Below are 15,276 nucleotides of genomic sequence, written 5' to 3'. Positions count from 1 at the left end.
CATGTTCAAGACCAAGAGGAAATAGAGGCCTGGTGGCCTGAGAGGACAGAAGCCCAAATCCTGTGCCTGGACATGGTCCTCTGCATACCATCCCAGGGGTTGTCAGTTGAGGAGAGGTGAGCCTAACATACGGCATGGTCCAAATATCCTAATTTCATCTGTGGACCCATCTCCATAGCTACCAACCTGAAAGATGGAACACACTGATAGGCTGGGAGCAAGCAGAGATGGGAAACACCAAGACCGTGCTCTACTTTGCTTTCTATTTTCATCTGAGCCAAAGGCAAACTACAACAACTGACCCATAAGCAGACCAAATGGCTTGTGGGGTAGTCACGGCTCAGGGAAAGGAGGAAACCTAGTTCCAGAGAGAGCAGAGGAAATATCCGTAGGTGCTTCAGAAAGGGCCAGAAAACACACATGGTGGGAAGGCACACGCAGTTCTGCTACCATCCCTACTCTCCGCTGCAGAGAGCGGAGAATTCTTGCTACGGTATAACAGACATGGCTGCATAACCGGGTCAGGAACCCACGTACTGTGCTCTTGCTATGTGATCCAGGACAAACTGTTTAACCTCTAGGGACCTCACCTGTCCAAACTACCACATGAGGAAATGCCTTCACCTTCTGGGATTGTTTGCAGTATTGTGAGATATTTTGCCCAACAGGTATTTATTGCATAGCAGGATGCACTTTCTGAGGCAGCTCCAGGGCAGTGGCAATGGGTGGAAGCATCCAGAATGGATGCTGAATTTCAGTGAACTTCCTCCTTCCGCACTTGGCCCATCCTGTAGAACCAGCACATTCCGACTCCAGGAAGCAACAGGGCGCATGGATGCTAGCAAGGGCCTCTTGAGACTGTCGTCTCCTTTGTCTTCTACTCTTCTCTCCTAACCCGCAGCCTTGGGGTCTCTTCTCTGTGACCAGGATGGCACAGTATCAGAGCATGGGCAGAGGATGCCCTGACAGGAGCCGAGTGTGCCTCCTCCCCAATACAGCTGTTGGCAGCAGCTCAGGATGCACTCGGGACCGGCCATGCTGCCCGAAGATCAGTGGAGCGTGGGCTGTGGCTGACCTTCCCCTACACCGCTTCGCTAATAACTAATATGACAACAATGAAGAGAAAAACACAGAGGTAGCAGTACTCCCTTACCCTTGCCTTACCAGGTGATTTCCCTATATACTTGGAGTCTGCTGAGAGTGTCAGCTTGGGTGCATCACCTTCAGCAGGCAATAGGGCCTTGGCTGTGTTGACCTACAGGTGAGGGGTAATGGATTCCTCCGGCCTGCAGCAAGCTCCATCTGCAGGGCTGACCCTGGAAGTCTGGCAGCCCGGGCTCTCCGAGGAAACTGTCCCTGAGAGCCTCTGCGGTCTACAGCCACCAGCAATGTAAACATTGCTGACTAAGGAGTGGGGAGGGAGCTGCGTGCAGGCTTCTCCAGGTTCTGGCACAGGATGTCCTGCGTTTTCCAAGCAGAACAACCGCACTGATCAACTGGGTCTCAGAACAAAACCTTAGCTTCTGACCGCCATTGACTCTGCCGCTCCCCCTTCCTGGGAGGCTGCTCTTTGTCTTTGTTCCTCTCTCCCTCCCCCAACCTCTCCCTCTGGCTGGCCTCTTACTCCTACCTGACTCTCTCAAGCTCACTTCTCTCTCCCAGGCACCCCACCCCCCACTGAGCTCCTTCTGCCCAAGTGGTAAGCCGGGGGAAGGAAGGCAGTGGGGTCTCCATTCTGGGCCACAAACACCAAAAGGCTGACAGCCCCTAACGAAGATGAAAGGAGCTGGAAGTGAATTTAGCTTCAAAGTAGCGAGGCATGCAGCACGTACTAGATTTGAGACACAGGTCCCTAGTGACCAGGTGCCCGCCTTAGCTAAACAATGCCTTATTCTCACTACCTCTGTTGTTTAAAACAACAAAACGCACATTTGAAAAATATGCACCACCCCAGCAATTCTGCCATGTAACTACTGCCCCGGTGAGATTTCTGCCATCATTTCCTGCTGGTGCATTCGTGGGGAGTGGAGAGCCAGTCCACTGTCTTGATCAGAACTTGAAATGGATACCAACCATTCATCTTTGTAAACTCTGTATTCTTTCCTGGAACCCTCTAGCTCTACAGTTTCCTAAAAGTGTTGGGTTTTGCAGGAGTGCTTTGATATTCCCACGTTTCTGAACTACCGACAGAGCAAAAATGATAACTGAATCTATCTTATGCTATGACCACGATGTACCCTAATCATACAGCCAGGTGCTCATGAGGATGCCTGATACACGGTACTTTGGGATTTTGTTTGTTTGTTTTTAATTGAACGAGAGCATCCGGGACTCATGGACTCCAGTCACACTACCTCTCATGGCCTGTCAGGGACTACAGGTATGTGCCAGCACACCTGGAAGAAAATCCTCTTCAAACAGTACATCACTTAAGTGGACTCCCTTTGCGGAAGGCTCAGGTTGCTTCAATTTAACTCAAAAGATAAGAAAACGGACAACTCCAAAATCTAAAACAAACAAAAGGATCTAAATAAATACTTCTCAAGAGAAGAAGTATAAACGGTCAACAGATATTTAACAGAAACGATCGCCAACACTAACCAAGGGAAAATGCAAATGGAAGCCCACCCTGAGTATCACCTCTTCCCTGCTGGAACTGCTAATTAAAAGGAAGAAAGGAACTGAGTGCTGGCCACAGTGGGGAGGAGAGCAGGCCGTGTGCGCTCATGATGGGACTGTGAGTCAGTCACCCACTGCCCAACTTGATGAAGATGCCTCAAAAACTGAAATAGCATATGCGTATTACCCAACAATTCCATTAACTCAGTGGTTCTACCCAAGGAAAACGCAGTCCACAGACTGAAGAGAGAATTGTGTGCCCCGTTCACTCCAGCATTATTCTTTGTATGGCTGAATGGACAAAGATGTGGATGAGCGGACACAGAAAATGTGAGGGTAGATATACGACGAAATATCATTCAACCTTGAAACAGGAGGAAACCCTGTCATTTGTGGCAACACAGATGCATCTGGAGAAGATTAAGTGAAATAAGCCAGGCACAGAAAATCAAATCTAAAAGACTCACACGAGCAGACAGAACAATGTTGGGTACCCGGGCTGAGGGTGGGATGACCAAGGAGCTGCCAATCGAAAGCTATTAGCGATGGACTAATAATATCTCTTAACCGTCTTTAAAATTTAAGCATCTTCCCAAGACATTTATTGTGTGTCTGTGTGTGTGTTTGTGAGTCTTTATGGCTTGCGTGCCACAGTAGATGCATGGCAGTCAGAGGCCCTGAGGCAGGTGCCTTTACCCACCATGTCTTGCCACCCTGAAATCAAGCATCTTTACATACACCATCTGTCTTCTTCTTCTTATCACATTGTTTCTATTGGTTACACAATAAAAAAATAGAATCACCAGACCTAGCAGCTTCGGCAAGTCTCAGTGGAGAGTGTTACTCACAAAGTTTTAGAATTTATGACGCTATCGGAAGGTCTGAGAATGCTCACTTGGCTATACCCTTCTAAACTATAGCCTTTATGGAGGGATTTGAACAGAAGAGTTTATGGATTCCTCACCCTACACAGTGAACTTGACACAGGATCTAGCGTTTGAAATTCGCTTTGCTGTTTTCTCTTCGGCAAGCACAGAAGGAGCTCCTGAATTCCCACTTTATGGTTTCGGGGTGGGGAGCTCCGGAGGGTTGCCTTTGGTGTGGGAAGTGGGTGTTCGTTGCAGAACAGCCGTAGTTTTTGAGAAGAATTTTTATTCTTTGAAAATTCCATAGGTGTGTGCAATGCATTTTAATCATTATCTGTTTCCCATTGCCTCTATCCAGGCTCTCCTCCTCAATACATCTTCCTTCCAGCTTCAAATACGCCTCCCCCTTTTCAAATAACCCATTAAGTACAGTCAGTACCGCCCATAAGAACGTGTCTCTGGTGTCATTCCTTGGGACAAGGGCAATCTACCAGTCAGCCTTGCTTTTGAGCTGTGAGGAGTCTCGATCCTCTCACTGGATCTTCACAGAGGCCTCACTCCTCTGACCAGGACTTGGCAGCAGAAAGGCTTTTACAACAGACTCGGGCTGTTAGACGCAGGGAAGCTGGAAGAATTCAGATCGCTACCCCGGGGGCAATGTTTTTCCATCTCTACAGGCAGATGCTTCAGCAGCTGGTGGGCCAACGCTCATGCGTGGTGTGAGACTGCACGTGACCCGTGGGCCACACTCAGCCTGGCCTGCACTTGAACTGTGTCTCCACCACACTAGGTCAAGAGGCTCTTAGTGAGCGCCCTCCCTTCTCTGGCCTTCAGCCACAGGGATTCACTCAACAGGGACAGACATGAGAGACAGAGACATCACATTATTGAACAAGGACCCTCCTGAAATGGCGTTTGCTGGGCAGCTTTGGGGAAAACTCTAGTGCCCTAGCTGAAGGAGAGAAGGCCATAGTCAGCGCCTGACTTCTCATTTGAGAGACCACGGCTTGCATTAGCTAGAGTCGTCTAAGTTTGTCATTCTTTGTAGGGACTAGCATCTCCAGTCCTTTATAACTGGCTTTACAGTGGGTAGGGGAGACAACTGAGGGGATCTCCAGATGCAAGTACAGCACTTGCGACCCCACAATCCCCAGAGGGTGAAATGAAAACCCTGTTTCCACTGGACCACATGAAGAACTCATTTGGTTCTTGGCCTCCATCATTACTTTCATCCTCTAACCTAACATTCCCCTTGGTCTTTGTTTTGGAGATAGCACTGTAATCCACACCCTTTTAAAATTGCTCCAGAGTGTCAACCACTCTGGTGGAGAGAAAGCCAGACCACTTTACAGTCACGACTGCCACCCTGTGGCCAAACATCAGATCTTCAACAGGAGGGGTTAAAACAAAACCACCATGGATGCTAGTGAAGACTTGAGCTGCTAAGCGCTAGGAATCCCTGTGCCCCCTAAATTCTCACTGCTGAGCAAGACCACGTCACAGATTAGGACAGTAGACACAGAGCTCTCAGAACAATGCTTAAAAGGCAGAACATAAAATGTTAGTAACCTTTAACCGCCATGGAGGAAGGTACAATTGAACTCCATCCAGATTTTAAACGCACATGTCTCCTGTGAAATACTACCTCCAATAATATGTATGCCACGTAGAAATGCTCTATAAAAACTCAAAGATGAGAGAACAAGGGGGCTTGTGGGCTTGTGGAAAGAAGGGCTGAAAAAAAAAAAAGGCCAGGTAGGTAATTAAAAATAAATGAGTAAATAAATTGCATATATTTCTTTTTAACACAAGAGAATACAGTCTTGGCTGGCTTGGTTGGCCTTGAAACCACAGAGATCTGCTGCTCCTGCTTCCAAAGTACTGGCATTAATGGCATACTCCACCATGCCTGGCACAATATGTCCTCAATATAGGATACTATACAGCTCTAAAAATGAAGCACTTAGATGTATACAAGCATGAAGCAGTCTCTAAGATTTATTGTTACGGTGTTTAAAAAAATGAGTGCAATCATAGTCAAATTCTAGTACTGTTTGTGCTTTTATTTTTCTAGTTATTTTATGGGTCTTTTGCTTAGTGTCTGTGCACTAAGTGAGTGCCCGGTACCTGCAGAGGCCAGAAGAGGGCCTCAGTATCCCGTGTTAGGCACCATGTAGGTGCTAGGAATCGAACCTGGGTCCTCTGGAAGACCAACTCTTAACCGCTGAGCAGTTCCTCCAGAATTCGTATTTTTTTTTAAAAAACGGTGATATGCATGTAATGCTTTTATGCACCCAAAATTCCTGTGACAGTAGGCACAAAGGCACTTGGAGAATGAATATGCCATCTGTTGAAGAAGTTGGCTTTCTATAATTAAGATCGCAGCCTGGCCTGCCATTCCTCTACTTCCGTTTCTTCCATGGTTTTTCTGTGGCATTCCGAGGCCTGGTTCTGCTTTCCTGCGCAGAGGCAGCCAGGGCCTTCCTCAGCCTCAAAGTCTCCCATCACACTGAGCTCTGTTCACATCCGATGCTCTGCCTCAGCCCAGCTCTGTGAGAGTTGTCTGCCTGCTGTGGGAGCACTCTCTTTGGGGACAAATACGGAGTCTCACTTCTGGCCTCAGCTGAGCTGTTAATTTTTTCTTTTCTTTTTTTTAATTTTCCTTTTTGCATATGGACTTTATTTATTTATAATAAACTACAAACAGTAAGAACATTTATGAAACAGTCAGGAAAGCCACATGTAAAAATTATATTCAAAATGTTTAGCTCATTTATATTTGGCAACCTTGAAGAAAATACTATCTATCCTTTCTAGGTGAGTTTAAAGTTTTGTACCTAAATCATTCTCTGTCACATCTTGTATTTATCAACTTGAAAAAAACATCTTTCTAGACCTTAAAACATTTTCTTAAATCCTAAACAACTTAAGCCTAACTGTGAAGCTAGTCTTCAATCCCATCAGAGACTTGAGAAGGAATAAAATCATCACTTCAGTGGGAAGTGCAGTCCCAAAGAAGATAAGTAACAAGGAGAGCCCAAGGGGAGGTGGTCGCCTGACTCAGCGAAGAAGGGGAAATAGAATAGACGTAGAAACAATGTAGCAAAGGGCGCGTGGAGGGCATCGAGGGTGGGGATCAGATATGGAGAGAGCAGAAGTGGGAGGGTATAGAGCTGTTAATTTTTATCTTCAGAGAGATGGATGGCCCTGATTGTCCCCGCCACAGTTCTGGTTCCCGGATGACAGCTGAGGGGCATGCCCAGACAGCAAGAAAATTCTGACTCATCTGTTGGAACCCGGGTGCCTCCTTAGAGGTCACCCTCTTCTTTGCTGATAAGAAAAGCCTGGTTATGGACCCCGCTCTATGAAGGCGCAGGGTGACCTGTCCAGAGAATGGACCAGAGTTAGTGTAAGACGGTCGTGACTCATTGGCTCATCTTGGTGAGGGTATCTCCTCTCCCAACGCCTGCTGCTGAAGAAGAAGGAGGAGGAGGAGGAGGAGGAAGAAAAGGAGGAGGTGACCTAAGCCAATAAAGGAGAGTGGCTGAGGCTACCTCATAGCCTCTGTTTTGGAGGCCATCCTGTGAAAGTGTGATGTGTAAAGTGTGATGGTGGCAAGGAGCCACCAGGCAGAAGACACGTCTAATGGCGCTGGGCAATGAATCCGACCCAGGGCTCACGGGCAGACTTCCACCGTGTGAAGTCTGTGTGGATTAACATGAATGACTGTCCAAACGAACCAAGAGCACCCTGGCTTCTGTTTAAACCATCGTTAGCTCAGTGTTCTGCTGACTGCAGCAAACAGCAGTCTGTATTTCTACTCTAAACATCACAGGCCGCCAAATCCCAAGACTGGTCCAAGGTCCAACGGTCTTTAAGGCCAGGGCAAGGCCTGGGGATGAATCAAACCAAAGGCGCCCTTTCTGGGTCATTCTAGAGCCTTCTCAACTCTTTCAATCACGTCCAAGCCTGTCCAAAAACTTAGGGCAAGAACCGACTTCACCAAGGAAACCCATGGCATTTACTCTACCCTTAGACTTCTGTAAACTTCTCTCTGCCGTAGGAAACTTATTCAGTGTCAGGGCACAGAACCCTTCAGGTGGCCCTCCCATGGGACGGCATGAAAGAAGGGTTAAGGTACTAGTTCCTATCACCCCCGCCCAGGTCATCAGAACCCGCCAACACCTTGAGGACCCTTTCCAGACAGCTTCCTGACATCTTTAACACCTCACTGTTACCTCGGCTCTTCAAGACTGGAGGCTGTGAGGTAGGGAGCGGCCGGTCATACTCACAGGGGGAGCACCATATTCACAGGGGGAACAGCGATCATACTCACGGGAGTCTGAAAGCAGCAGAAGAGCTGGGTGAGGAAGGGGTGGTTGCGGGCCAAGGACAGGATCCTCTTCTCAGTCATGGTGCATTCCACGTCGTCATCCTGAAGGATCACGTCCTTCTTCAGCACCTTCACAGCGTACAGTTCTCCTGTTTCCTTTATCCTGGCGAGCATCACCTAGAGCAAAACAGGGGGGAGCATGAGGGAGACTCGAGGGTTGAGGGTGTGGGTACCCGGGGGTTAGGAGCGGAGTGCACCCACGCACGTACACTAACAGCACACGCAACGTCCCATCCAGCTGGTCAAAGCCCGGACTCACCTTCCCGAAGCTCCCCTTCCCCAGCACGCGGAGGAACTCGAAGTTGTCGATGCCGAATCTGCTGGAAGAACTAACACCGATCCCGTTTCCTTCTTTGGAGCCCTCCTTTCCCTGCCGTCTTAGCGTCGATCTGGAAATGAGTTTCTGCAAGGAGGAGGAGGGCGGAAACCACACTGTGAACGCAAGGTGGGTATGGACTGGGATGAGCTTCCTAGCTTTGCGCGGTCTCAGCCTCCACCAGGCACGTGGAGAAACCAGTCCTGAGCAGATGTTCAGCTCCTTCATCTGAAAACTACCTCACTATCCACTTCTGGTGTGCACTGCTGTGTGGAGAACACGTGCAAGTTTGTGCACAAACGAAGAGGCCAACGCCTTAGGCTGGTGACTGTAGTTTCTGGTGCGATGGCTTCACCGCAGAGGAGTCAATGCTAGGAGCGCCACCTAGTGACCACTTTATGCAAAGGGCGGTTCTCATGTTTGCCCAGAGTCTCAGCAGCAGGACAAGAATGTGTTTTTAAACACAAACACTTAAATGATAGAAATAAAGTTCCAATGTAAAAAGGGAATGGCAAGAATTGTGATGGGTAAATGTCACATACCTAAAATCCCACCAGCCTTCGCCGAGTATGCATTTTTTAAAACCAATATGCAAAGACACAAATTTTCAGACTAAATGTAAAGATGTGACTGATGTCTTATTGCACACAGTATTATTTTAAAATGATCACGCTGGATTTTTACCTTTTTTTTTTGAGAGCACAAGGCTGCTTCTAAAAGATATTTATTTTTATTATTTTTAATTGTGTGTGTGTTTGTATGAGCATACGCATATGAGTGTCAGTGCGATGGAGGCCAGAAGCGGGTTTTGGATCCCCTGGAGTTGGAGGTAGGTGGCTTAGAACCACCTGACACGGGGGTTGAGAACTGGAGTCTCAAGAGCAGAATTTGCTCTTAACTGCTGTGTCATCTCTCCAGCCCCAGGAGGCTGTTTTTGCCTAACCCTGTTTGTCCTCTGAGGTGCTCCATGAATGCTGGACAAGCCCTCTACCACTGAAATACTCCCCAGCTCTGAGAATACAAATTTTGAAATTCTTGACATATCCAGTGTAAAGGATATTTGTCTGGACTTTATGCCCTAGAGGGACCTATAAGCAATGTTGAAAATGGCCCAACTATGACAGCCTGAATCTTCAAGGAGCTTACACATTTAGCACCACCAAGCAGGCACAACAACATAATACAATGGATTGTGTTTAAAATACAGTGATTTTAACAGATCTCCTTCCAAAGTGCTTGCAAACTTTTCAAAGACAGAAAAGTAGTTCCAGCTCAGATCTTACTTCCTCAACCGGCATTCTTGGTTGGAGCTAAACACCCAAAGCCACGGTTCCTTAATCTCTTTTGTAAACTCTTTTTTTTTTCTTACTCTTTGGTTACTTATACTTCTCTCTTTTTAATGATGTCCTGTCTATGGGTAAATCTGGTTTCCCCACTATTAAATATAATAACCTTGAAGGTACTTGGTTTGAGAGGCAAGGAGGTATTGCCCATTCTGGGACTGTCATGTAGCCTGGCATATTTCAGTCTGAAATCCCTATTGTTCCCAGTTCAGAACCAATTATTCTACGCATTAGGACCGCCATCTCACCATTTTAGCACCCTGCCTGCCTGCCCACAATCAGCCATGAAGCACTCTGCCAGTACAAGCCCTGAGCTAGGCAGAAGCCTTTCTGTGAAAGGAAGTTAAGTAGCTGCTAGTACTGATGCTTGCTTGCTTCCTGTTTTTTTTTTTTTGTTTGTTTTTGTTTTGTTTTTGTTTTTTGTTTTTTTTTTGAGGCAGAGCCTCTCTGTGTAGCCCTGGCTGCCCCGGAATTCACTCTGCCGACCAGGCTGGCCTGGAACTCACAGAGATCCTCCTGTCCCTGCTGCTTTCTGGTTTACTAGGAACTTCAGAGTAATTGCACTCGGAGACGACTTCACAATGGGCCTAGGGTTTTCCTGAACTCACCCTCAGGCTACTTCCTTTCAGATCTCACAGCCATCCGGCCATGGCTGTTTCCCAGCCCTCTGCAGATGTGCGCCAGAAAGGCAGCAGTAAGAACTGGGAGGCAGCCACGGCTCTGACAGACAGCATCAGTTGGATGTCACTTAGGGAGGTTGCAGGGCAGAACCTGGCAGGGCATTGGAACCACTCCACCCACTCCCAAGTGTCCTGAGGAAGGGTCTGTCTGCTGCAGAACACGAGAGATGAATTCGCAGACACATGCTGCAGTCTAGGGAAACGGAGAACCTTGGGCATCATCACCTTCAACCCCTTTGGAGATAAAGAAGCTGAATCCTGTGGCTACTGGCCAGCTGTCCAGATTGGTCACCAACCAGCGGTGTCCCTTAGCCATCTGGATTCTGAGTTTCTTACCGGATTGGTGGGAAGCTGATTTTTTTTTTAAAGGGGGGAAGGGAAGGGAAAGAAAATTTCGTCCTCCTCATATGCATGAATACTCACTATTTCTTGCCATAGCTGTATTAGACTCTTCTTTGGGAGACAAAATGCTTCTTTTTAAGTGCGGTAGACCTGTTCCGTGTATTTGCTGAGATTATGCTCCCCTGTACTCTCATTTGAGCTCACCACACCCAAATAACTTTCAGCCGACCATACACAGCCAAAAGTAAAGAGCTCACCGAGGTTGGAGAGATATTTCCGGGTTGGAGGCCCATCCCTGCCAGGGTCTTGGCAAGCTCCACCGCATTCACCCCACAGTTTGGGGCCACGTTCGCCTGACATCGGATATGTACATTCATTTTACATACTGCAGGGAAGGAAACAGAATCCAGATTCACAAAAGGACCAAGTCACCACATGCTGCAGAGGACATTAGCCGCCTAAGGGCTGTGGCAGAAGGAATGACACCGGCTGATGGTGTCATCTCACTAAATTGAACTCATGCTCAGAACAAGCCCTGGCACTTTTATCCACTCCTGATTTGCGCAGAGGCAGAAATCCTAGCATATTAAGGAACAATGGGCTTCGAGTGATAGATTTCGCTTCTCTCCACCATGACCTGATGGGATAGACTCACCTAAATCATGTGTAATGGCCCGCCGCTGCCATAGCAGCGAGACCCGGTATATAAAGATTAAAATGCTCCTCCCAGTGACAATCATGAGCAACTAGATAACAAAGGGTCACGCCAACTGATGCACTCCCTCTTTCCTGTCAACAATGAGTCTACACGCTGTGCTAGGTCTCGGTCAAACAAGGCAGGAATGGGTCTCTGAGAGGAGAGGGTTCCGTGTGGCTTCTTTCTGGGTACTGCTGTGATTGGGTGGCACTTTTAGCCCACAAAGTCTATCTGGTGGGGTGTGGTTCTAACTGTTTTAATAGGGGAAGGGAGGAAAAAAAAAACAGCCTTTAAAGTGCTTGCAGGTCAGGGTAAATGGACATTTTGGAGAAGCGAGTAAAGCAAGCTATGTTTCTTGCATGTGTGCGGTTGCCCTTCACAATGAAGGCTCTGAGGTTTAATCGGCAGAAATGAATTCTTATCTGAGGGTCCCGTTGACAGCCGGCCCAGCCCGGCTGAAGCCGTGTGGGATGAATGCCTTTTTGATGGAGGCAGTTTGTCTTTGGAAGCACAGAGCGATCTAGACTTTATGGGGATTGAGCCTGTCATTTGGGAAGCTTTCTTTATGGAGAAGAACACTACATCAAGCTGAGAAGTGCCCAGAGTCGTGAGGGAATTGACTGATACAGAGAGATACAAGCCACAGTGGCCTTTTAGGAGAACCCTGTGACAGTAAACACAGAAGTCCCTGCAGGTATATGACTCTCAGGCAACTGGGGACAGAGGAAGGCAGGTGAGCCTCATGTGTGGATCTGTCCACTGGCTGGAAATACAAGAAAACGGAAGGTGGCTCCCTCAAGGTGAGACCATGAGGCTGGCCTCAAGCAACACCTCAGCCAAGGATTCTGACTCCCCTGAGCTGGCTGCTGTATCAGGTGAATGCAAATGGAGGGGTAGAGAGAGCTGCTGGTTTTGTCTGTCTTTGTTTCTTCATACCCCAGGCTTCTCTGGACCTCACTATATAGAGAACCCTTGATGCTCCTCCTGCCTCAGTCCCCTGCATGCTGGTAGGCCTAAGTCACTACACCTCGCTAAAATTTGGTCCCCTTTGTTGACAGACGCAGTTTGACTGTCCCAAATAGTAGCCAATGGAAGTTGTCGTCCTAGTGTGTGTGTGTGTGTGTGTGTGTGTGTGTGTGTGTGTGTGATAACGCTTCATTCAGCTGCACCCCAAGAAAGCCTGATAATCACATATTAATGGAAAAATGACTCCAGGCCAATAGTTCCAAAGCCCCTAATGATAGGTTGGCCTTTGCCCTACACAGAATCTTTGAAAAGGCAAGAGCTCTGAAGAGCAGCGGGTACAGCTGGTGAGGTGCCAGCCACCATCAAAGCTTCAGGGCCAGCTCTTTGCCGCACTGCTTCTTCAGTCACATCACAGGACTCTCGCAGGCCACCCATGCAGCTCCTGCCAGTATGACAACTCAGCCACCGGCCGACTTCTGGTGAGAGCCAGATCTTGCTTAAAACCCAACCTTTTCTCCTGGCCGTTCAGCTTCCCCACACCTCCTCCCACCTTCTGTCTCAGCCAGAGGCTGAGCCCATTTTCAAATCCCTCTTCCAAATGCCTCCTGAAAACATAAAGCCCAGCCAGACGTGGTGGCACATGCCTGGAATCCCAGCACTCTAGGAGGATGAGGCAGGTGGATCTCTGTGAGTTTCAGGTCAGCCTGGTCTACAAAGCAAGTCCAGGACAGTCAGGGCTACACAGAGAAATTGTCTCAAAAAAAAAAAGAAAGAAAAAAAAAAAAAAAAGGAAGTGGGTCTCTAGATTCAACATCTAATTTAGTCTTCTAGTATTATTTTAGGGACCAGTTGCCATTTTCTACAAATGATGCACAAACACAACTCAGCTGTTGGTGTGTAAAGCCTCAGCCCTAAGCCAGACTCTGAGTCTACAGAGCTCAGAGCTTACAGCCTGATGCTGTCATGAGGAAGGGGGAAGCCGGCGCCTCCGAGTCTTACTTTTACACTGAAGCCCTTGTCGCATTATCCCCCAGAGCAGAGAGCCGCAGTGGTCGCAGAACGTAGGCACCTTGTAGTTATGAATGCTGAATTTGTGTGGGATGTTGATTCCGAACCGCTGCTCCGCAATCTGGAGGGAGAGGAGGGAGGGCTCAGCTCTCGCAGCGGCACCCTTTGCAAGGACTGGAGCCGGAGTAGAGCACACCCCACGCGCCACAACGGCGCGCGAGCTGGGTCTGTTATCTTACTCCGCTCAGCCTCAGCCACTCGCTCAGCCTTAGCACATTTTGTTAGTGAACAAGACAGGACTGGGATACAGGTACCTGTAAACCATTCATCATTTGGAGAAAGAGAGAGCAATTAAAAATCTCCTCTCCTCTTCTCTGTTCAGATCACAGTCATGTCTGTGTCACTCAAAAGACCTGGGGGTCACAGAATGAAGCCATTCCAAAGTGACCCTGCGGTGGCCACCACACTCGCCCTCCAAGCCTTCGTCTGACATTTGCATTTAGACAGTGTGAGTGCAAACTTTATGGTTTCTTCTCACGTGCCATTTCTTATGCACCTCCTCGCCATACGCTCTGTGGTCAGCAAAAACGACAGGTACCCCACGGGAAAGGGTGAGATGATGCCCTCTCTGGACTTTCCTGGCCTCTTTCATTTACCAAGTGCCGTTCCCATCTCTCTGCGTGTTCCCTGTCGTGCATGGGCGCCGTCACCAGTCCCCAGGCCTCTGCAGGTCTACCGGGCATCAACCACCCTCCCCCTGCTTTCTCCCTCCCGAATTTACAACATGTGCCCATCTGAGGCAAATTCAATGAGAGCACTTACACACACACAGACACTTCCCTGGAGCCCCCATGAGGCCGAAGGAGGCCCGGAGTCTCTTTGCTTAGCAAGCGCTATTTACAGTTAATGCACTTGTCAGTTCTATTTAAACTGCTGCAAAGATGCATGAGCGAGGCATAGATGATTCTGACTGATACACAGGGAGGCTGTGGGTTGGAGCTGAGGTGACAGAGGATCACTAATGGAGACAGGACTCAGCCTTTCAATCCAGGCGCTTGTACAAGCTCGGCCCTCTTTCGCTCCAATAGGGCTCTCTCTAGAATAGTACAAGTGGTATATATAGCTTTGCCCAGACAGCCACTGACTCGGTCCCTGCAAAGTGCTTGTGCTCTGAATGCTAACTATGCCTCACAAGCTTGTTTTCAGAACTCAAGGGTCCCCAGACAGTGGTGCTGTTTGGCATGGCTAGTGTCACTAAGAGGTGGGATATATCTTTAGGGAAAATAGCTCACTCTTAAGGGCAGAACTTTGCAGGTAACACCCTACCCTAACTTCCAGGCTCGGCTTCCTTTCCACCTTGCTGGGAACTGTTCTGCTCTCCCCGTTCTGACAGCGCGAACCGTCTAAAACTACGAGACAAAAACAAACCTTTTCTCCTGTTAGTGTGGGTTTCTATGGGTAGTTATGGGTCGGCGTTCTATCACAGGGAGGCAAAGTCCCTACTATGCAAAGTGAGATGACACCACACACGAGCAGAAATACAAACTCCAGCGCCTTTGTGGGTCCTAAGGACTATGGGAGGGCCACGGGGAGGAGTGAGAGAGAAGCCGGAGGAGTGGGGAGAGAGCGTGAGAGCCCACACAGAGGGAAAGGGTGCTTAATCAGCAAACCAGCCGTCTCTTACCTTGGCATCCACTTTGTTAATATTGTTTTGGCAAGTGCAGGCTGTAACAATTAGATGATGGCAGCGTTTATGGACGACACAGGTGCACACTAGGAAATTAAACCCAGCAATTACACATTCATCAGGAGCTCCCAGGACAGCCAGATGCAGTAGTCAGCCGAAAGCTGCCCGTGCCAGCTTTGACTTGGATGTCTGGCCACATGCTGGCAGCCGGCACCCCCACCCTTGCTGTGTTTGTTGGCACCACCCTAACAAGACCTTTGTTGATGTCCAAACGGCCTGCCATCCTGTCCTAAGCGGTCCTCTCACTCCTGACTGCACTCCCTCCCTCCCGTACCCACCCTCAGAGGACTCTTTCTCAC

General features: G+C 48.5%; 1 protein-coding gene across 1 annotated transcript in view; it reads right to left on the bottom strand.

The window, feature by feature from the left end:
* Prkch (protein kinase C eta) overlaps positions 1-15,276 on the bottom strand; it is a 198,001-nt gene that overhangs the window by 71,790 nt on the left and 110,935 nt on the right. The window contains exons 5-9 of the mRNA XM_060387646.1: positions 14,915-15,003; positions 13,222-13,351; positions 10,817-10,944; positions 8,138-8,281; positions 7,822-7,995 (exon numbers count right to left, since the gene is read on the bottom strand). Coding sequence (XP_060243629.1) covers positions 7,822-7,995; positions 8,138-8,281; positions 10,817-10,944; positions 13,222-13,351; positions 14,915-15,003 — 665 coding nt within the window. The remainder of the gene's footprint in view (positions 1-7,821; positions 7,996-8,137; positions 8,282-10,816; positions 10,945-13,221; positions 13,352-14,914; positions 15,004-15,276) is intronic.

The sequence above is a fragment of the Meriones unguiculatus genome, chromosome 7 (genome assembly GCF_030254825.1).
Source record: "Meriones unguiculatus strain TT.TT164.6M chromosome 7, Bangor_MerUng_6.1, whole genome shotgun sequence".
Taxonomy (NCBI): Eukaryota; Metazoa; Chordata; class Mammalia; order Rodentia; family Muridae; genus Meriones; species Meriones unguiculatus.
Note: the sequence above shows the minus strand (reverse complement) of the source record. Positions and strands in the feature narration are given on the sequence as shown.